The following is a 22,396-nucleotide window of genomic DNA, read 5'->3' as shown; positions in this document are numbered from 1 at the left end:
TAACTTGAAAATTCTTATTGCTGACTATGTGTGAATTACGAATTATTACATCATAGAGAGCACAGACTGCGTGTAGTTACGTCAGATTTCTATCCTCTGACATGTGAACAAACCACGATAAGCGTTTTGAAATCTTCTAGCTAGGTAAAATAAACATTTTTTGTTAGGATTTCTTTTTTTATTATTTGAATTGTGCATTACATATATATAGAAAAATTGGCCGTTTCTTCTATGCGAAGTGCTGGCATAGATAATTGTATCGATAGTTAAATGCAACGTACTGATTGAGTATATCGATGACTAAATGCATCGCACTGACAATATCGATGACTATATCTATCATACACAAATGTTTACCAGAAAAAACTGTTACTATTAGGCCAAATGATAAACCCTGGATGGATTCACTTTTACGCAAAACTATACGTATCAGAAATAGGTTGAGATAAAAAGCTCAGAAATCCTGCAAAGATTCAGATTGGTATTTGTTTCGGAAATTTAGAAATAAGGTCAACAACATGAAAAAATATGCCATTTCAAATTATTATGATAATATTGATTCCTATTTGAGTGATGCAAGTAAAAACAATCAAAAGCTCTATTGGAAGTTAATGAAAGATGTTTTTCACACCAAATCTACAACTGAAATACCACCTATGCATTACACAGACAATAATGGCACTGATAAGTTTGCATTCTCAGATAACGATAAGATTGAACTTTTAAATACATCTTTAGTTCAATTTCTAATTTAGATAATAACAATAAGGACTTACCTATTTTGCAACACAAGTGTACAGACAATTTTTCAAACCTTGTCATTCAAGAACACGAAGTTTATGACATTTTGTCAGTAATACCTGTTAATAAAGCAGTAGGCCCAGACAGTATAAGTCACAAAATGCTCAAATCCTGCAAAGAAACTATTTCAAAACCTTTGTGTCTTCTATTCAACAAATCACTAACATCTAAGACTTTTCCTGACTGCTGGAAATTGGCACATGTAATTCCTTTATTTAAGAAAGATGATCCATCTATCACATCAAACTACAGACCTGTGTCATTGCTGAGTTGTATTAGTAAAATTTTTGAGAGAATCTTGTTTAAACATCTATACAATTTTTTACACGCCAATAACTTATTTTATAAATACCAGGCTGGTTTTTTGCCTGGACATTCAACTGACTAACTTTTAGAAACATATCATTCTATTGTGAAAAGTATTGATGATGGTAATTACTGCTGTATGATCTTTTGTGATCTTTCAAAAGCTTTCGATAGGGTCTGGCATAAGGGTCTAATTCATAAACTTAAATCGTATGGAGTCTCTGGGCCAATTCTTGAATGGTTTATTAGCTATTTAAGTAATAGAACACAGAAGGTTATGTATAAAAACAAACTCTCTTCCAGCCAATTCATAAATGCAGGTGTTCCCCAGGGCTCTTTTCTTGGCCCATTATTGTTTTTACTCTATGTAAATGATGTGGCTGAAAACATGAGATCAATATGTAGACTTTATGCTGATGATAGTTCATTACAACAGTGTTCAAACAATATTTCTGTCATAGAAGATAATCTTAATTATGATCTTCATGTACTGAAGGAATGGTCTAAGCAATGGCTTCTAGAATTTAATCCACAAAAAACAAAAGTTGTATTCTTTAGTTTTAAAAATGTTGAAAAATTTCCTAATTTGTTGTTTGATGATTGTACCTTGGAATATGTTTCACAACACAAGCATCTAGGAGTATTGTTATCTTCAAATTTAAGTTGGTCTAATCACATAGACATCATTGTTAAAAAAGCTTACAAAAAACTTGGTCTACTTAAAAAACTTAAATTTACTGTATCTAGAGATATTTTAGCACAAATGTATGTATCATTTATAAGACCACAACTAGAGTATGCTGTTGAAGTTTGGTCTGGATGTACCCAATTTGATATGGATAAGCTTGAAAAGGTTCAACTTTATGCAGCAAGAATAGTTTCAGGTCTTTCAGTCATAGCCTCAAGAAATTCTCTATATTTGGAAACAGGATGGGAACCATTAATAACGAGACGAGACCGCCTTAAATTATCTACTATGTTCAAAATTCATAACAATCTTGTTCCTTCTTATCTAAAAGACATAACTCCTGAAATTAGAAATGTCACTTCCAACTATAATACTAGAAACTCCTCAAACTATTCTTTGCCTAGATGTAGATTAGAAGCTTTTAATAAGTCATTTTTTCCTGACACTATTCGTAAGTGGAATAGTCTGAATAATAATACCAAGGAAGCTACTTCGTTAAATATTTTTAAGAAATCACTACAGAGCAATTATACAAAACCTCCTAAGTATTTTTCTTTTGGTAAAAGATTCTTGAATATCATTCATACGAAATTAAGGCATAATTGTGTTCTCAATTGTGATCTTTATCGGTGTAACATAATAGCCAACCCAATGTGTTCATGTGGAAGTTTAGAAGATGCACATCACTTGTTCTTCGTTTGTGAAAAATATTCATCATTAAGACAATCATTTATGTATAATCTTTTATCACTGAACTTTTTGAATATAATTGATGTACATTTGTTACTTTGGGGTGACAACATTTTTATCTTATGATGAAAACATAAAAATATTTAAAGAAGTTCATACATTTATACAAAAGTGTGGTAGATTTATCTAAGTTTTTAAATTATTTGCATAACTTTCTTATCCATCCTAATTCTAATTCTAGATTTAAAACTAATGATTTATTTGTATTTCATTACATGTTCTATAACTGTTATCAATGTTAACTGGCATTGTATGGCACTGTAATATATTATGTACAAGGAGAGGACATTCTAAGTTTTTGGAACTTGTGTCCAATCCTTTTGGCATTAGTCAATAAAATATGTTCAACACAACACATCGATGACTAAATGCATCGCACTGACAATATCGATAACTAAATGCATCGTACTGACTGACAATATCGATAACTAAATGCATCGTACTGACTGACAATATCGATAACTAAATGCATCGTACTGACTGACAATATCGATAAATAAATGTACCGTACTGACTGACAATATCGATAGCTGAGGAGGCTGGATGGTCATCAAATAAAATAAATAGGGACTGCCTCAAACTCCTTAATATAATTTTTTTTGGCCATAAACTATATTTAGTGAAGGAAAAATCCATTTATTTAAGGGGGTTCGATGGTCGTGGCCATTTTGAGACTGTATTTATCTTATTTAAAAGAAGAGCCATGTATGAAATATAGGAAATACCCAAATTTAAAAGGCTAAATATAAAGAGGTTTGCTTTATTAAAACATAATTTATAACCATGCAAATCAAAATTGAAGGCAGATCTGATGTTTAGTTTGTTGACCATCCAGCTTCATTCAGAACATTTTCCTATATCTTATACAGAGATCCCCCTATAAACGAAGTAAATATCGCTTAAAATGGCCTAGCAGGTCTGTATCTCCCGATCTGAAAAAATTCCGAACTCACGACCTCTAGAACCTATACGCTTCTGGCAGTGGGCGTCCACTGTTCTAACCACTCGACCATCTAGACATATAACAAAATACAAGTAAATTTTGATCATTTTTCAAGTAATTATTAAATTAAAATTTTTTATTGGAACTCTTTATTACTAGGAGATACAAAAAAGATTCTCGAGGAACGTGTCGTCTGACCTTAAAATATTGAGTAACCATTGCCATTCATCCAGCTAAGTAAAAGGTTAAGGCGTTTCAAAAAGTTCAAGAAATACTTTGTTGGTTATTCCTCTCTTCCAAAAAATGATACAAGGTGGAGATAACATCTCTAGTCCGTTGTCAAATCCGATCGATATTAATTTCTTTTAAACGAAGAGAAAGGTACAAAGAAAATCGTCACTCTTGTGAATGGGTTGATTAATTGTCATTAAAAATGTATGTTTTAAGGTCTAATAGAGCGTTTATAAATATTGAAATATTACAGAACATGGCAATACAGAATCCAAGAGACACTCCAAGGCTAAGTTGCTGAGTGCTCAATGATCAGTGAGCAACAGAATGACCGAGACACACGGGACACACAAGACTATATGGGACAGTGTTCGGGGACGTGTTGTTTATCGGTGTTTTTTGTTGTTGTTGTTGTTTTTTTATTGGGGGGGGGGGGGTCCATATTATCTACCAAACATTGTGTTAAGGATGGAAAACACCTTTTTAAAAATATAACTTATATAACAGAATATGATAAGATTCATTTAAAAAGTCTTACACTAGAAGGTAAAAATTAATAACCTTGGTATTTATTTTAATTAGGCACCTGAATTTGATTTAAATATAAATCTAATTGTAATTTAACATACCAGCAGGGCCAAATGTCAACCTTATCTGATAGCCCTATATCAATTTGTTTCGGTTCAATTTAACTGGTAACGGTTTGTCGGGTAGAATTACCGGTTCGTTGAACATCGTAATATCGTTAAGAAAGTGTCATTTCTCAATGACACAGTAAATTTTGTTCAGTTTAGTCTATTTACAAATTGGCATCTATACCTTCGAGTCATTAAATTACATTAAGGAAAGCGGAAATTCTAGTGAGGATCAATTTAGGATATTTCATTTTTTTTAACCAAAAAAACCCCAAAAAAACCGAAACACCCCCCCCCCCCAAGAAAAACAAAAAAAAAACAAACAAACAAACAAACTACACATCTAAAAATGTGTCCTGGTATAAATGAATTTTATTGTTGAGTTTATTTAAAGTTATGAGGCAAATACTAATCAATCTAATAATAATAATTATATTAACATGAAAAGGAATCATAGAAACGAAAATTATAGAAACCATTCTTTAGACAAAACATTTAAATACTTAATATAAATCAATTGTTGATAGAAAATTTACTCATAAACATAGGAAGCCAAAAGTAGAGTTTAAAGATAAGACAGGGTAGCGCTCTAACGCCAATGTTGTTCTAAGAATTAGACGTCGGCGTCCAGAGAATTGTTCAGCCACGCGATCAAGACATCGTTATTGAAGAAACATGGAGCAGTGACACGGGGTTTGCTTTCACAGTAATTAACACGACAATTAGTACCCATGGCGCATCGTGGACATCGGCACACCCCAGTTAATTACCGACACGGGTCACTTGGTCTGCTTCGAGTATTCTGATTGGTCAACGGGGATGATTTGCATAGGTTACATTAGGTGACGAAGAGTGATTGGAGGTCATTTATAATTTTGTCTATTAGGAAGTAACAGTATCAACAATTAAGAAGAGAATCACGACTTCACGGGCAATGAAGAAAACTGGTATGAGCGAAAAAATGAAGAAAGAGTCTGAAGTTCACACTCCACTTAGAAAGGTATTTCGTTAATACGAATTCAATTAAAGATGTATCGATCACTCAAAGAAAAATGAATACATTTGCAGTTGTTTTTATTTGGTATAAAATCTTATAAGTTGTTTATCAATTTAAGTTAAAGGTAACAACTTTTATTGATATTCAAATTAATTGGGTAAAGCTGTTTATCAATTGAAAAAGAAAACTAGCATGTTAATAATGATACTAGTCATAAGTATTAAATATTACAAACCATTATTTATACCATTTCGAAATTATTTTCGAAAACGTCTACAGTGAAATTATTAATACACGTTGATTTATTATTTTCAAATACTGTTGTAATCTATAATTTAATTGTTTTTTTTTCTTTTCAGATAAACAACAAACCCCAGACTGAGAGGAAGAGAAGGGAGAGAATCAACAAATGTCTAGGACAGCTCAAGTGTTTGGTGTTCAGAGCTACAGGCAAAGATGTAAGTCAGGAAACAAGCTTAACTTCTCCCCTTTTTAAACTTCAGGGTGAATTAAAACAAAGATCTCCAAAATTAGGCTGCATCACATATATAAACTGTGTTATTTGTAATTTCAGGAGAAAAAGTATCCCCGGCTTGAGAAGGCGGACATACTGGAGATGGCTGTCAATCATCTGTACGCCATGAACGCCAAAGATAGCAAGCAAGGTAAGCTCAATTAAGGTCTCTTCAATAACACTGTTTCCTAATCAAAATTTTATTATTTAATGTTCAACATTTTAATTCTTTATTCTTCTGAAAAGATGTAGCGTTTTAATGATTTCTCTTGTTGATTGACAGGTACGGAGGAAGCAGACGACAGGTACCGCGAGGGCTACAGTCGCTGTATCGGCGAGGTACTACAGTGTCTCCGATTCGAGCGAGGAATTGATGTCGTCACCAAAACCAACCTCATCAATCACCTGACAGTGTCCCTCTCTCATCTTGCCTCCATCAACCAACAGACGGGTTACATCAACCAGGCGTTCGAAGTCAGTGTGCACGATGACAGTTCCTCCCCCTCCGCAGCAGGAAAGCCCCTGCATCCCAGCAATGTCCATTGCAGCGAAGGTGTCCAGGAAGTGCCAGTAATCGTACAGCCGAAGTGTGCCGAGGCTTCCTACCAAGACCACAACATCTACATGGACTTCTACACCGCACCGCTTGACGTCCGCCGTGCTGAACTCAACCCCGCCTACACCGAGCGCATGCCGTGTGACTACCAGCCGCCTTGTTCTCCATTCCACTCCGACTTCGGTGTTCCTCTCCACACTTCCACTCCCATGGCGAAGAAGAGACTCCGTGTTTTCCCCGACTTGGAGGACATCAACCTTAGTGACTGTGTGGCGACTTCCTCTTCCTCCGACAGCGGAAGTTCAGCCGGACCATGGCGTCCATGGTAACCGTTTGGACTAGTGCTTTATCAGGATGCAGTGCAACAAATCGATGCCAATAATAAATCACCGTGTAATGCCAAACATGGATTACCATGTGATGCCAAACTTGTTAATGTGATGTGAATAGTACTATTTTGTAATTGTTGTTTCTCATTGGTCTATTTCATTTATAGAATAAAATGTTATTGATTAAAACACAAAAACTTATTACAATGTATTATTCATTTCATACAGAAAACACAATTTTATGAAAGAAAATCTTATTTTATCAAGTTCAACAGTGGACATACATTCTGCTTTTAGCGCCACTACTGTGTTACTAACAGCCTCTAGTCCTGATGTAGCGCTCCAGACGCCACAAATATCGACCCCAGTAGCGCAGAACTGAACTGCTGCCATATTCAGTTCTTGTGTAATCCTTAAAAATAGCAGTTTCTCCTTGTAAATAGTACCGATATCTGCAAATAAAATTAATGTAAATAAAAGCACGTTTTAAACAGCCAATGCGAAAAATTAAGAAGGTTTGACAGCCGTTGCCATTTTATTAAATTATTTTAAACTCAATAAAAAGAAGAGTACGAATAAAGAAAAATGTTCACTTTTAAAGCTTACCGGTATATACATTGTATTAGGATTGTTATTATATAATATCAGTTTATGGCAATAGAACTCAAAGTTGGTTTTTCAATTCTAGTTAAGCAGTAACGTAGTTAATGTTTACCGGTTACTTTCTATGACAGTTTTCTGTTGTAAAAAGGATTTAAATTATTTAAACGATTTTTAATAATATTTATCATTAAATTACATCGTATGTTCATCAATTGTTTATAAGCATGGAATGGATTTTTAGAGGGGGTGGGATATAATGAAAAAAAAATTAGATGATGGCAGGGAAATCTGTAGTTTTACTATCCTGGCAATTGATTGTCTAGAGCCAATTAGACGTCGCATTTCATATCAAGGTATAAATGATGACATAATGACGATCATTTCATTCCGAATCAAGACTGTCATATACATTTAGAAATTGGTCCCTGTTGCTTATTAATAAGTATCAGTAGTTGTAAATATATTTTCTGATCGGTATTATTTATCATATGCTGCAAATTTATAAAAATTGTGTTCTGAGATGATTACCCGACATTACTGACACTTTGAAGTCACATGACCCAAAATGGAGAAAATGATTCGAAAGTGGGGAAACCATGCCTTGTTGAAATGCCTCTGTAAATATTGTTTCCGGGAATTTATTTTCAAAAACAAAATGAATGCTTAATAACTCACAAAATGTACTTTCAATATACATATAGTATAAAATTTAAATAGAACAGCTTTGCAAAATATATCAGAAACAGTCTGACGTGACCCGGAATTGGCGACTTCACTGTATATAACGCGACATCTAATTGGCTCTAGATCTAAATTGGCAATAAAACCTTTGATTTCCCTGTCATCATCATATTTTGACGACCCTTTATCAATACAGAAAATTCTATGTAGACAAAAACAAAACAAAACAAAAGACAACGACCGTTGTAATTAAAAAAATATTTTATCCAATGATTTCGGCATCAGGTAAGCTTACCTTAGATGGCCCCTCTGATCGGTGTAAACAATGCTTTTCTTGCCATATACGAAAAAATAATGATCTACTTCGAAATCTGTTTCACATCGGATATTAACCCAAAATTCGATTTCATCATTCACCTGGATATTGCCCTTTCCTGAAAGAAAAGCAATTAATATTCCTCAATATCTTCCTGTATCAAAGGTTATTATAATAATAGCATAACTAGCGGACAAAATACAATGATTAATATAACGGTTTTACGTCATACGCGATCGCTGCTTCCGGTTCTCTTTACCTGGTTTGATGACCGATCTGACAGTGGCTGAGAACACCAGGTGATTTCCGGACGCTACAACATTGGTCACTTCTACCCGGACCACTGCAGTAACACAATACCAAGGCTATGTTAGTTTTATACTTGAATCTAACATTTGGATATCGAACTTTATATTAATTAGCTAAAAACTATGGCACTGACCGTAATCATACAGATTACACGTCCGTTGGTAGAGCTGTGTCCTGGAGATTTGGTTGTACCGTAGTTTAGCATCCCATGATTCTGCACACGAATCTAAATAATGCAATAATACAAGATTATAAATCGGTTTATTTGAAAGCGAAATTTTAAAAATCGGTTTATTTGAAAGCGAAATTTTATTCTTGATCAAAAACCTGTTATACATACCTTCAATACAAGTGCAGTTACCCTTACTGCAAAAGATATCTAGTTCCGCCACTTCGTATTTAAGACTGTAAAACTTTACACATCTTTCATCTGTGTTGATAACAAATGTATTGTTTAATAACTATATAATGTATATTAGTGGAGAGAGAGAGAGATAGAGAGAGAGAGAGAGAGAGAGAGAGAGAGAGAGAGCACCTTCTTGATAGTAGTCATAAACTTCTATTTTAGCGGACTGTAAGTTCTCGACATCGAATTCTTTGACCACACGGAACTGAAGACAAAGGTCATCCATACTGGGTATCTACACCGGAACAACATTAAAACAAACAAAAACACAATAAAATCAGTCGTGCAATGAGCATGCATAATGTTAAGAAATAACACGTCATGAAAATCTTCTTCCTCTGGTGAAATCTTACATTATCTAGATAGAGCGTGACGGATCTCTTGGACACCTCGTAATTGTCTGCAATTCCGCTTGATTTTAACTGGAAAAATTAAAGTTTTATTTCTAAAAATGAGAATTAACGAACAATGCAAATTCTTTCAAAATAATGAGAATTACCCCAAGAGAAACTATACTTCATACCTTATCCAGATCGCCCTGGACGACCCGAAACCCTGTCGGTAGCCCGACATCAACCACGGGCATGTCTAGCTGTCGAAATCCTAAGTAACTACAGAAAAAGTATGTAGAATATTTGATGTAAATGTTTAAAATTGTAATTGAGAAAAAATTGAAATTTTACTATTACAACATACAACCGTGTTTAAATTAAATTTAAAATTATTACTAAAAATGACATATTCCACTTGCATACTAGAATTTGTACAAACTATAATTCACCTGACACAGATTTCCAGACAGACCATTCGTTTGCTTGTCTGTTGTCCGACGGTATATCTCCGGGAGCGGTGGTTGGACAATCCCCGAATTCTAGGAGCCAAGTCCGGAACGCTATATTTGTCGGAAACTTCCGGGAACGAATCGGGATCAATCGGCGTACAATATCCACAGACATCACAATGAAGGCTGACCAAATACAAAACGCATACCTTACACTCTTCCTTCGATCATGCATATTTAATGAAACTGAAACTGGTTAGAATGACATTGTGCATAGTAATAACAAAACCATGTAATGATCATTGATTACAAAAATTGAATCATTTTGTGAAAAAATCAGGGTGTACGTATGTTTAATTATAGAAACAGATTTGAATACTGACTCCTCGGGAGTGAAGCCTTGTTCCCGCAGTCGGTCTAACTTGACTGGTTTGTCGAACACCTCCACGATGAATTTACACAAGTCGTTCTCCGTCACGTTAACGTTATACCGAACATCAACGTCCATCCTGGCGACTCCACTCCCACGGGAGACCACGCCCAATTTGCCATTAACCGGAACCTATTAGTCAAAAACAACATTTCTTTCCAGTGTCGGTATATTGTACAGACAACTACTCTAACGAGACTTCTTAAAACAATGTTTTTTATATAAGACATGTAACATTGCACATACGTATATTTAGGTACACACACTGTATACATACCAGGCTATGTACATTATATTGTATACTTTCCATAGCTATGTAGATTGTGTACCTTGTATTTGTACAGATACCGGTATACGTACATTGTCGACGGACTTCTGGACCGCCGCGTCCCCCTGTGTCAACACGAGTTGCCGTTGGAACTGTGCGTTGGTGGAGCTAGAGAGGGAGATGTTGAGGTTGATGTCGCGGGCAAAGGTCCGGATATTGTACACGGAGAGAGCATGGAGAGCCACCACGGTGTCCTGAAACACAATATCTTATAATATATTGTATAACAGACCAAGGTAACACTTTAACAACAAGATCTGCTTTTGTCTACAAACGTTGAATCCAACGAAATTCACCATCCCTTCAAATAAAAAGAAGGAATACACCCTCTTCTAAACAAAGCTATATTATAACTCTGTCCCAAGATATTTTGGATTCACATTTGGCTTAATTGCTTGATATTTATAAATACCTCAGGATTCAAACGATGTTTAATCAAAAGTATGAAAAATTTCCAAGACTTCTCAGTCAAAACGCCCCTGTTAGCTTATCAGGTTTCAATACAATGCTAAAAAATGTGATGTCTACGGAGATTTTGTATTGCAGCAAGCCCGGATGATAACGTTGAAATATAGCGCGATGTATTCCGAGTGTATTCCGAATGGAGAAAAGATGTAAACATTCCCCATTATAAATCTCCGTAAGGAATCTGTTTTCGTTCCTGTGAATTTCCCGAGTGAAACATGATAATGTGTCAATGAAATTATCTTGGAAAATATCCCTTTCAACTATTTCAATTGCACTTCTTTCACAAGTAAGTGTATTTTTATTAAAAATCGTCCAAATGTGCTGCATAAATATCTTGGGACAGACTATAGTGACAGATGGGTATACTCTTGCGAAAATAACTGTCACTTCAGTGTCTTAATCTGCAGGTTCACCTGGGTAGACACGAATTCCTTGGACGATTGCCGTTTGTCAAGCAACCACTCTACAATGTTTTTACTGTAGTCTAAGTCATTTAACTGTAATTGGGCAAGAAGAGCATATGACGTCACTTCCACATTGATGGCGGGAGAGTTTCTGCGGTACCATGAAGACGTTTCACCAACACTCTCAATTTCCTCCTCCCAGTACCTATAACCTGGAAGTATATGAAGTTAGACATATAACAATATTACTCTTCTAAATCACTTACAATTTAACTCACTAATAAGATTGATGAACCTCTCTCTCTCTCTCTCTCTCAGAGCGCACCACTTTAACAGTGAGTATTGCATGCAACTGAATTAAAGCTGAACACCGCTCGTAAATAGGCACCGTCACACAGATACCTGGTATATAAACTTCGATTCCGTTACACCCAATTGCACACCTGAAACTCGTGGCCGACGTATGGTATTCCTTTCGTGGTCTTTCGATTTTATGCATTTATTTCTTATTCTATGTGCATATTCTGTTTGTAAATAATGCAATGACCAACTTATTTGATATTAGTATTCTCCTGGCTTGAAAAAAAAATGCGTAAAATTTGATAATTTCATCGCGACCGAGTAACACGGCGAGTCAAGGTGTACGTCCACACAGGTGAGGCCTCTACAGCGAAGTACTTTGGACTGTTTAGCCGTCCGTGCCTTATATAGGGGTTGTAGGGAAATCAGTGATGAAAGAGAAATATGGCGGATAGTGCCTATTTACGAGCGGTGTTCAGCTTTAACCGTGGATTTAAAAAAATGTACACTGGGTTAAATTTTAAAGCATATAAAACATTCTGTCAAAAACAAAAGTATCTCCTCTCTGTTAAAAAAATACTGTTCTGCCGTAACAGCGACTGCACAGCCACTGCCGTAACCAGGATTCGAACCTGGGTTGTCGCGGCCACAACGCGAAGTACTAACCACTATACGATCACGGCTATATGAACAGATGTACTAACTTTAAAAGCCAAGGAAAACTTTCAAGATTAAAAGGTAACTGTAAAGAGGCGGTGCCAAGTTAAGTAGGCCCTCTTATCGCGTTGAACATACTTCTTGATAGACCCCTTATCGTATATTGGAACTTGTCATTTTCTAGTGCTTGAATAAAGTTGCAATGTATATCTATATAGTAAGGAGAGCTTTTAATAACACACCTGATATAAACCTTACATTCCTTTAGTTACCATGCAATCATTTCAGACAAATGAATGTCTAAAAGAACATAGAGAGCTACCATTAAATCCAGTGGAAGCAAATAATTTGTTCTTTGCCTGCAGTTTCAATAGTTGGTTGGCCATGTGCACTCTGTTACTGTTTGACAGGGCGAGGGCATATGTAGTTATGGCGAGGGAGTAAGGTCTCCTGGCGTAAAATAGATTCGTCTCCAGGTAACTCACGGCTCTCTGTATGTCCAAGACAGCTTCCTGAGAAAATTAGCGGGAGGAGGAAAAAAATAGTCTTAGGATTTGCACCATGAATGAAAATTAAATACCGTAGGAATTCCAGGTTTAAATATCTACATGTATAATTTATGCGAGCTTATCGATGCATAATGCGATCAATGGTGTTTACCTTAATGAATATTTATTTTGATTCACATGAAAGAACATAAGGTTAACAATAAACACGTTGTATGATAGTTGAGAGAATAAATAAAAAGGTAGACCCGTGAAATGCTCCGAAAAAAACCCTGGCTAAAATACATAAATGCAAATTATCTTAAAGTATCTACTCTATAATATATGACATTTTAAATTTTTATCCAATATTTGTTAAAAAAAATTAAAGATTATTGTGAATTTAAAAATACCTACCACTGGTTTACAAGCACATTCCTTGATGGAAATTAAAATGTAGGCAGTCCTTGAGATATCACCCACATTGCCTCCCTACAATTACATTTATACACTGTACCAGTTTGACGCACAGATGCTGGAGTATAGGACCGTGCCCCCCACCCTGATTTTAACCCCGGGGTAGTTGACTTTTTCAAAATATAAATTCCTTTAAAGTCGTGTAGACAGCATGTCCCATTTTAAATATATAAAAATAAACGAAAAATGAACGATTAATGTAACCCCCCCCCCCCCGCCGCATATAAAGGTTGGGGTTGTTTTAAATAAATCGTTTAGTTTCAATCAATTTTCAGATATTTAATATGGAACATGTTGTGTACATGACCTAAAAGGAATATCTATAAGAAAGCGTAATTACCCGGGCGTCTAAATTCGGGGTGGGGATGGGGATGTCCGCGCCCGTGATTTGACGTTGAAAAAGTTTATGTTATCCAATCAAATATCTCCATTTTATTCTTTTTTTGATTTATTCCGGAATGTGGACTAGAAAACAATGCATCAAAAATGAGCAATTTCAAGAGAAAAAAAATTATTGTTCAAAGTATAGATTCCAATCGAACCGCACACTTTTGTATTTGAAATGGTAAAGCATACGATGGGCCTTGAACATACCAGCATCTCCTTGTGATAAATAGGAGACTCATCATCGAACGCACCGTCCGGTCGCTGCTTGGACAGGATATACCGGACCCCGGAGCACATAATCTGCTCATCTACGTGGTGGTATTTCTGAGCTTCACAAAGCACCCTGAGCACGAATGCGGTCAACCTACAGTATGTCAAACATCAAAAAATAAATTTGTAGGTAGACAACTTTGAAAAATTATATACTTATGTATAAATCAAATGATTTTTTGGTAAATTTGTACAAATACGCACATACCACGTACTTGATGGTTTATGGGGCCATATTCCAAATGATCCGTCAGTTTTTCTAAAACGGAGTAACTTCTGAATGCCTTGTAAAAAGTTAAATTATTTTAGCCTTATTGTAAAAATAAAGTATTATTTCACTGAAATTACTAAGGGGAAACTAATTCATTCCATGCATGAATAACACTAACCTCTACTTAACAGGCGCTGGCCACGCTGTTTGTGGACATCTTGAATTTGGTTCGTTCCGTGTAGATATTTCAGAGCGTACACAATTGGCGCCAAAATGATCATCGTCTGCTCTCCACATCCGTGTGGAATTCGATTTAACATTTGATCCACGTCGTCAATGACGGTCAGTACAACCGAATCCATAATGTTACCTTTGAAGAAAAAAAAATAGAAAGAAAATTGGTAGTATAAATGATTGTGTTCAAATTCGAAAATTCAGATGTCTCGAGATGGACTGTTTGGACCTCATGTACCCGTAGCGGCCGCCTGGCATTGCTCAGTTCCGGGAATGGTTTCTTCGGGAAGGACAAGATCAACGTCAGTCTCCTGAAGTCCGAGGGTCGTTTGTGGATGCGATACTACAATATTAGCGAGATTTAGGAAGAAAACAACCTACATGTAACAGGCGATTGCAAATGTGGAAATGTTTATACGTAGTGGAAAGAATTGCAAAATCAATCATTAAAACGCAAACAGCCGCTACAAAAAATCATTCACTCCTGTTAAAATTGCCTAAACCCAAGCCACCATGTTTGATGAAATTGGCCAAATTAATTTCTATCCCCACTGACTTACTATTGACCCGCAGATCACCCCTTGAATTCTGCCTCCCTTTCTGCATATGGGGATCAACCCAAAATGAAACAGTCTTCCTTTCTTCTTTACCCTCGTTCTGTTCGAGAAATAAGTTCAGTAACAAATACACGTACGACGTAGTGCAGTAATAAACGTATGTTTTTAAACTGTCCGCTATACTTACGATCACATTGACCATTTTGCGGACCCAATCACCTACGCCGACGGATCTAACGACGATTTCTATTGGATGTTTCCCGGCGCGCAAAGGAACTATGGGGAATCTCACTGTTTCTGCGTCATTTGGATTTACTCTGACGGATATTGTACTGGTTTTAGATGAACAGATCGCTTCCATTGTATTCATGTAGATGCGACACTAAATTTTACGTAAAAAAGATGAAAATAAACGACACTCAAACATTTCAAGAAGTATATGCAATATGAGTTCTTTCTTTAACTGTCTTACCGGTAGTGTGGTGTTTCGATAGTTGTATATGGTGGCGCGAATCTCCGTTTGTTCCATTCTGACAATGCTGTATGGAAGATCCACATCTACAAAGAAATCTTGGTACACCAGAATTTCTGCGCTGTCTGCTATACAGAGACCATCATCAGACGACAAGGACACTGCCTGTATCACGTGAGTTGTGATAGAATGGGGCACATGCAGGAACTCCGAGTGGTTACCATTTGAGCTACAATATAATCGAACGGTTAACTTTATTATGTTTTCGGTTCGATAGAAAATGATTGTTATAGATTTATGTTGTATGATGTCTTTAAATTACAAAACGTTCATGTAACAACTATGCATTTGAATAATCATTTAAATCAGTTTATATTAAAAAAAAAACAACAAACCAAAATCATATTAATGATGTACATTGATCTAAAAATGTTTATACAAGATATATTAGAAAATACTAAATCCAGGAACAGGGGCCAACGAATAATGAATAACAGTACATAAGAGTAACAATGTCCGTGTATGCTTAATACACTGTACACTTGTTGACACGTACTCCAAAATGGCCTCCTCAAATAGCCAAGATTCTGGGAAATAGGACCTCATTTGTAGTTGTGGTGAAGTATCAATGTCTCGGAACGTGTATTCTCTTGCCCCCTCATTTCCAGTCCTTCCTTAGATGAAAAAATATGACAGTAATAATTTCAACTGACATATTCGGTTAAAATCTTTTACGGACATTTTATGAATTTTGAATTGACAACCTGAGTATTGAGGTCCGTTTTGAAGATAGCGTTTACAGCATTTGTAAAATACTTTGGAGCATCCTGTACTTCCGGTCAAATTGAAGACGCTCGTTCCTTCTTCAAAACACTCCCCTTCTCCTGTAACGTTTCGTCCGAACAGATCACCCGCTACACAGCAGGGATGGTTGTCGATTATTCTTGTCAATTCATCTGTAAAAATTAAACTGATATACACATTTGGCCAAAAGTAGTAATTTTGAAGAAATCATTAGAGTCAGTAAAACAGAGTACCGGAAGAACGCCTTTTTCTAGATATTCGGTTACACCCCGTGTCATCTCGCCGTGATACCCGGATGTTGGTGTTAGAAATAACAGTTAACCCAGAATCCTGCAAATTAAGTCAAAAGCGATTAAAAGTTAAACAGAAAAACATCGTTTATTGAAAGGCAATGTCCCCGAGACCTACCTGAAATATTTGATTTGAGCTGCGACCTCCCCCATTTCCACAGCCTGTATGATGTTTGAAGTACTCTTCAAAAAGCTGTTTAATAACCACAAAATATCATGTAATGATTTAATTATTGCACAAAAAGCCATAGAAATTTGACCTGTCGTTGCTTTTTGTAAATGAGCCATTTTGTACCAAGTTTTTGGTCAGGAGCCCCTTGTTGTTTAATAGATACACAGCTTTGTCCACGGCCACAAACCCCACAGTGGACCCCGGAGCGCCTGACACTCTAAGAATAGAGGACCCCCCAGGAAGGACTGTGTCATCGTCCACATTCGTGGTCAGCTAGCAAAATAGAAAACACCTGCATTCAAACTTTGACCAAATAAAATCGGAATATGATTTAACAAAATCAATGCAAAATCGGAAAGAAATTCTAATCTTCTTTCTGGACTAGTGCAAAATCTTTTGCTTTACATCTTTAGTTTTACACATGGCTTCAACGTTCAATTCCACAGAATCTGAGACAATTTCTTCCCCAGTTGACGTTTGCTTAATAAAATATGCAAGTAATCTGCACTTTGGAGCCATGGCAGATTGAATCGGAATGATGACAGCGTGTCTGCCACCGTGTACTGTGACTGAAGCAGACGACAGTATCTTGCCCTGCGCCAACACCTAGAAAACCACAGGACAAGAGTTAGAGAGCAAGAAAGTGCAACAAAAATATAGTAAAGAGGGCTGATCTACGTTCAGGTACTTATGGAAGGTACTTTACCATGCAAGTGATGTTACTGGAGTAAGTTTCACTCGTGAAGAGGTTCACTTGAATATTGTCCCCATTCTAAAAGACAAGATGTATATGCAAGTGTTCAGAAAAAGCGAAAGGAAATGAAGTAGTTTGCGGTAACGCAGATTCTTGTATGAGTGTATATGTTTTATAAGTCACTGAGTTGAATTTATTTGCTAGTATCTATGAATTCATCACCTTTGTAGCTTGTATACCAATGAACGCTCGGGACGTGGTTCTCATGGCCGAAATGTCTACGGTTAAACTCGCTTGTTGGGTAGGCAGAAACCGTAAATCTGTTGTTTGTATCTGTGGACAAAGAGGGTAAAACCTATAACATATATTTTCTTTTTTAAAATGATTATTAATAAATAAATATCATATATGTAAGTAATATTAAGAATACTCTGAACTGTATTCTATCGTCTAGCGCCCTCGTGCTGAGATTGTAAGTAAATCGGCCGGTATCGTCTGTCTGTAGTCGATGCAAGGGACTCTCCTCGGATATACCATATCTTGAAGTTGTTGTAATGGCCAATGAAAATGGAATACGTTTGGCCTCATGACGGTTGACCCAGATTGTTTGTATCTGTGTGCAAAGAAGTAGTAATTTATTTTGTACAGCTCCTCAATAGGAAAAAAATCTAGTTCGAGTTTCCAGGAAACTTACATGCAGTTCATGATTTAGACCGGGCTTAAAGTAAAATCTTGTCTCATCAACAGCGATTCTAATTGGTCGCAGTGCAAAAGCAATCGACCAATCAAAAGCTTTCTCTTTATGCCCCGACGCTTGGTCCATCACTTCCGCTTCGATATGTAACCTAGCCCCATCAGGAAACCAGTACTGGTGCAAACTTTGGGAAACGTCATCCATGCTAACGTTAAAAACAGCTTGTCCAGATGATAACTAGAAAATGGGAAAAGGTGAAAGACAATGCTCTTTTTGCAATTATAGAAATATGTACATTTATATCTCTCCTTTTTTGAAGTGGGGAAGGGGCATTAACAGCATTAAACATTTTATCTACGTTACCATTTCGTTTAGTCTGAACTGGCATAGCTCATAACGTCCATCCACTTGTACCCCGAGGGAAACAAACGCCTGCCCTCGGACCATCTTACCATAGACATATCTGCATAGAACAAAAATATATAATAAGTGTGACGATATCACTTTTCATCGTGTCTAAATGAAAGATACGCTATTATTATAATTACACATATGTACACATGCTGCATATTTACTTTGATTTTACGGTTATAACGAATTTATCAGTTGTTGGTAAAATGATTTCTGTACTTCCAACGTCAATTTCAACCGAGAAGCGTGGCAGCACTGAAATACGAGGGAAAATATCACTAATGTACGGAAAACATAAAACAGGACATTTAGAAGTTTATATTACGACAAAGTATACAAATAATCGTTACCATATTCTTTTACTTCAAAAACAGTCTTCGTCTTTACCGCGGTCTGAAATACAGGTCAATATGCTGATACTAGTAGTTGTATTTGATATAACATTATTTTTGCAAATTTATTATTACTGTAAGTTGTAGATGATACGATGTGAATTTATATAATATTCATAACATACTGCGTTGTAAGGTGTTTGTAAAACTTTGTTTCTACTTTATTTCAAATTTATCTTAAGTTACATTATCGGCATATGATGCTTCCACGGTCCAATTGTTTCCAATGAATGGAATGTCCGGTAACTCAAACGTATGGGCAACGAAACGCCGGGACCAAGTGGAGTTCCATCGCTGTACTATGATACCTTGGGGATTCTTCAACACAAAACGAAGAATTTACGTTAGTATTAATGTACATATATTTGTAATGCAAAACATCGTTCCTAGTTGTCTAACACAAGATTAACAACGAAAATACCTTTACGTCTATCAGAACAGGTTTTGAACTAGGCAAGCGATCCTCATTCATTGGAATTACTCGAATCTTAACTACAAAGTAGATACAAATTAAAAATTAATTTGTATTGTAATCAATGTGCAACTTTACGAAAACCTAAGGCACCTTTTTTAAAAAAAACGACTTAAACATATTGAGATAAAATTATGACTCTATTTGTAATTTGTCCATACTTTCTTGGTCAGGTGTGTAAATTGGTTTGTCCGTCTGAATGAAAATGAACCCAGACTCTCTGCTTATAAGTACCACTGACTCTTTGGAAAGGACCATTCGAGGGTCGCTAGAGGTCGCCACAAGATACGCGTGCTCTACGTCATCACTATGGCCACCAAGCTTGGTGCTGTCGATTCTTAGGGTTACGTTATTTATACCTTTTAAAACATATCAGAAACTGTATGAGTGAATTGAGTTGCGACAGATAATGAGTTGAATTATTTTTTGTTTAAATACATAATGTAGAAATATACAAATAACATATTGACGCGGATTTTTTTTTATTAAACAGTGAGTTAATGCATGTTCATCGAACAAATTCGTTTGCAAAAAAAAAGAACCCCCCCCCCCCCCCCCCCAAAAAAAAAGAAGAAAAACACCGAATGATACATTTTTTTACACTTTATAGTAAAATGAGAGTTATTTTAATTATTCAACGAAATCGAGTCTTTCTTGGTTCATAGAAGTATAACTGATGCTGGAATGCTGGAAAAGTGCATACATCATTGATTTACGTTATTTCTATTTTTGTCTTCAATGATCTCAACCTCTTTATTCCACATGAATAAGGGAAAAAAATCATTATATTAATATACTTTTAAAAATTCTTCCCTTTCGGAGAATCAAAGTGTCAACTTAACAAATTAAGGACGAGAATATTACATGCTTTAGAACCTGTGCTCATAAACTTTGGCACATCTCTATAATTGGTCTCTAGCTTGTAAAGTTGTTAGCTTGAATGTAAATATCCTAAAGTATTCAAAATAATTTGACCTATCTCCTATTTACATGATAATAAATGGAAGTTTATCTATTCCATATAATCAATTAATTGAGCCACCTCTGGATCCACTGAAGCCGACACTGTGATACGTGCTCTCTCTATTGGGGTACTGTTGTAAAGACAGCTGCATGGGTACATCATCCACATCCTTCAAATCCACACAAACCGTGACGTCATTATCCACACGGAAAACATCCGGTGCCGTGATGACGTATGTTGGGCTTCAAAATTACATGCGAACAAAATTCAGTGTAGAACAGTGTACGTAGCAGATGGCTCAGAAAGCTATTGAGTTAATTTCAGCAATAGTCCCCAATCTAAACAATCTATTCCTTTTGAGTCTGAGATTTTTTTAAAAAGGTCATTTTTTTGTCCCATAGGTTTAAATTAGAATTCTCTCATAATCATAAAATATTTTATATCAAACCCTTAGTTGTCAAAGTCTTGGGAACCCTATACTATCTCTTAACGAGGCCGAATATAGTTCGAGTACGCACGACTGCACATCTTTTTATATTCAAGAAGCCCGTAGGTACAAAGTTATAACTTTCTTCTGAATTGTGATTAATCCAATGGCGCAAATGACGTAGTTTGGGGAGCAACTTGGAAGTTGAAATAAATGTTCCGAGAGTGATAAACTCTATAATAAAGCCCTTGGGGCTTTATTGGATTTGATCACGTTCCAACCAAAATATTAAAAAAAAGACACATTATTCCTTATATGGAGTAGATGACGATGCAGTTAGCAAATTTGAATAGGGAAACTTTTCAAATAAATGAAAATAATTGTACAATTGGCACTGTAATTAAAAAAAATCACATGTATTAAAAAAAACATCATTTGCAGATATTTCAGCTAACGGGAAACAGTGACCTTCAATCTGCACATAAATCCAAAGCGGAGGGCAAATGCATAATTTCTCTGCATTTTTATAGGATGTCAGTAGAGACTACATGATTAATGCAAATCTTTAATGTTTTATGTCTGTCCAGATAAACAAGAGGCCATATCTTTTAATTCCTACAAAAATCGTACAAACCAACAGAAATGCACGCATGGCTAGTGTGTACAATGCTGCAGAGCCACGCCCCAAATTGTACCGTCTGTGTGGAACTGTCGTTGCAAAATAATGCTAGACAGATCATTTCCTTCCTTATGATAAACCGTTAACACCAATTCCAAGTGAACATGAAATAGTATTCCACAACAAATATCAAAAGCAGGTTTCCAATTTTACATGAAATCTGTATTATGCTTGTTACAAGATTGAATCCCTTGTTTCCATATTTGATATCTTTTCTTTTCCTTACAGATTCTCTCTCTCTCTCTCTCTCTCTCTCTCTCTCTCTCTCTCTCTCTCTCTCTCTCTCTCTCTCTCTCTCTCTCTCTTTTACATTGTCATTTTCAACATATCTACATTTGCATTTTTCTTGGTGTATATTGAAACGTAGTTTTTGTAAAAACAACTACCTAAATAACGCCCTCCCCGACCATTGTAATTGTTTGAAACAGTACCATGATTAATGTAAAATCTTACCTGCTTCTCACATGCAAGATGGGCAATATCGCAGAAAAGAAGATTTTAACTAACATGTTAGATGAAATAAAAGCCAAAATCTACGGCTTCACCATACATCTTACATGCACACTCCTTACATTGCTCTAACTATTGATAAGATGTTCGTGCTAAAAATAAGTTTGTTTACACCAAATTTACTCTGCAATTTATTCATTTGGATTGCAATAAACCAGATGCTTCTGGGTTATTTTTTTTTGTTTTGAGAAATTAATTTGATCGTATATTTTTTGTCGATGCTAGCAGCGTTTTGGTGACTATAAATAGAAGGTGATACTTATACCCACTGGTATATATATGTACTTAGGAGGAAGTCGACACTTTCTGGCACTCCGACGAACCGGAATGATGTCACCTAAAGAGACAGAGGAAGTCACAG

The 22,396-nt window shown here is 35.9% G+C and overlaps 2 protein-coding genes and 1 non-coding gene across 4 annotated transcripts; 1 reads left to right on the top strand and 2 right to left on the bottom strand.

The window, feature by feature from the left end:
- The first annotated feature begins 5,155 nt into the window (after positions 1-5,155).
- LOC105333242 (enhancer of split mgamma protein) lies at positions 5,156-6,939 on the top strand. The gene is made up of 4 exons (XM_011436118.4): positions 5,156-5,354; positions 5,711-5,809; positions 5,926-6,016; positions 6,149-6,939. Exons 1-4 carry the CDS (start codon positions 5,289-5,291, stop codon positions 6,748-6,750), a joined length of 858 nt encoding a protein of 285 aa, XP_011434420.3. The 5' UTR covers positions 5,156-5,288; the 3' UTR covers positions 6,751-6,939.
- Positions 6,208-22,216, bottom strand: LOC105333243 (complement C3-like). 2 transcript variants are annotated; one of them, NM_001305379.1, is given in 39 exon segments: positions 6,208-7,202; positions 8,330-8,468; positions 8,610-8,693; positions 8,793-8,885; positions 9,000-9,089; positions 9,195-9,300; positions 9,419-9,487; positions 9,589-9,676; positions 9,847-10,032; positions 10,230-10,408; positions 10,637-10,798; positions 11,486-11,688; positions 12,756-12,945; positions 13,336-13,410; positions 13,990-14,146; positions 14,261-14,336; positions 14,442-14,633; positions 14,736-14,840; positions 15,058-15,154; positions 15,242-15,436; positions 15,527-15,755; positions 16,083-16,200; positions 16,291-16,482; positions 16,564-16,660; positions 16,739-16,813; positions 16,916-17,065; positions 17,198-17,398; positions 17,499-17,564; positions 17,709-17,819; positions 17,917-18,099; positions 18,181-18,417; positions 18,544-18,643; positions 18,756-18,846; positions 18,942-18,984; positions 19,170-19,301; positions 19,405-19,470; positions 19,690-19,814; positions 20,498-20,661; positions 21,979-22,034. In NM_001305379.1, coding segments are annotated over 39 exon segments (5,061 nt in total). In that variant the 3' UTR covers positions 6,208-7,063.
- Trnah-gug (transfer RNA histidin (anticodon GUG)) lies at positions 12,388-12,459 on the bottom strand. The gene has a single exon. It is a non-coding gene; the product is annotated as a tRNA-His (tRNA).
- Positions 22,217-22,396: the final 180 nt, after the last annotated feature.

Source organism: Magallana gigas, chromosome 3, assembly GCF_963853765.1.
Source record: "Magallana gigas chromosome 3, xbMagGiga1.1, whole genome shotgun sequence".
Classification (NCBI taxonomy): Eukaryota; Metazoa; Mollusca; class Bivalvia; order Ostreida; family Ostreidae; genus Magallana; species Magallana gigas.
This window is presented reverse-complemented; position numbering and strand designations above follow the sequence as displayed.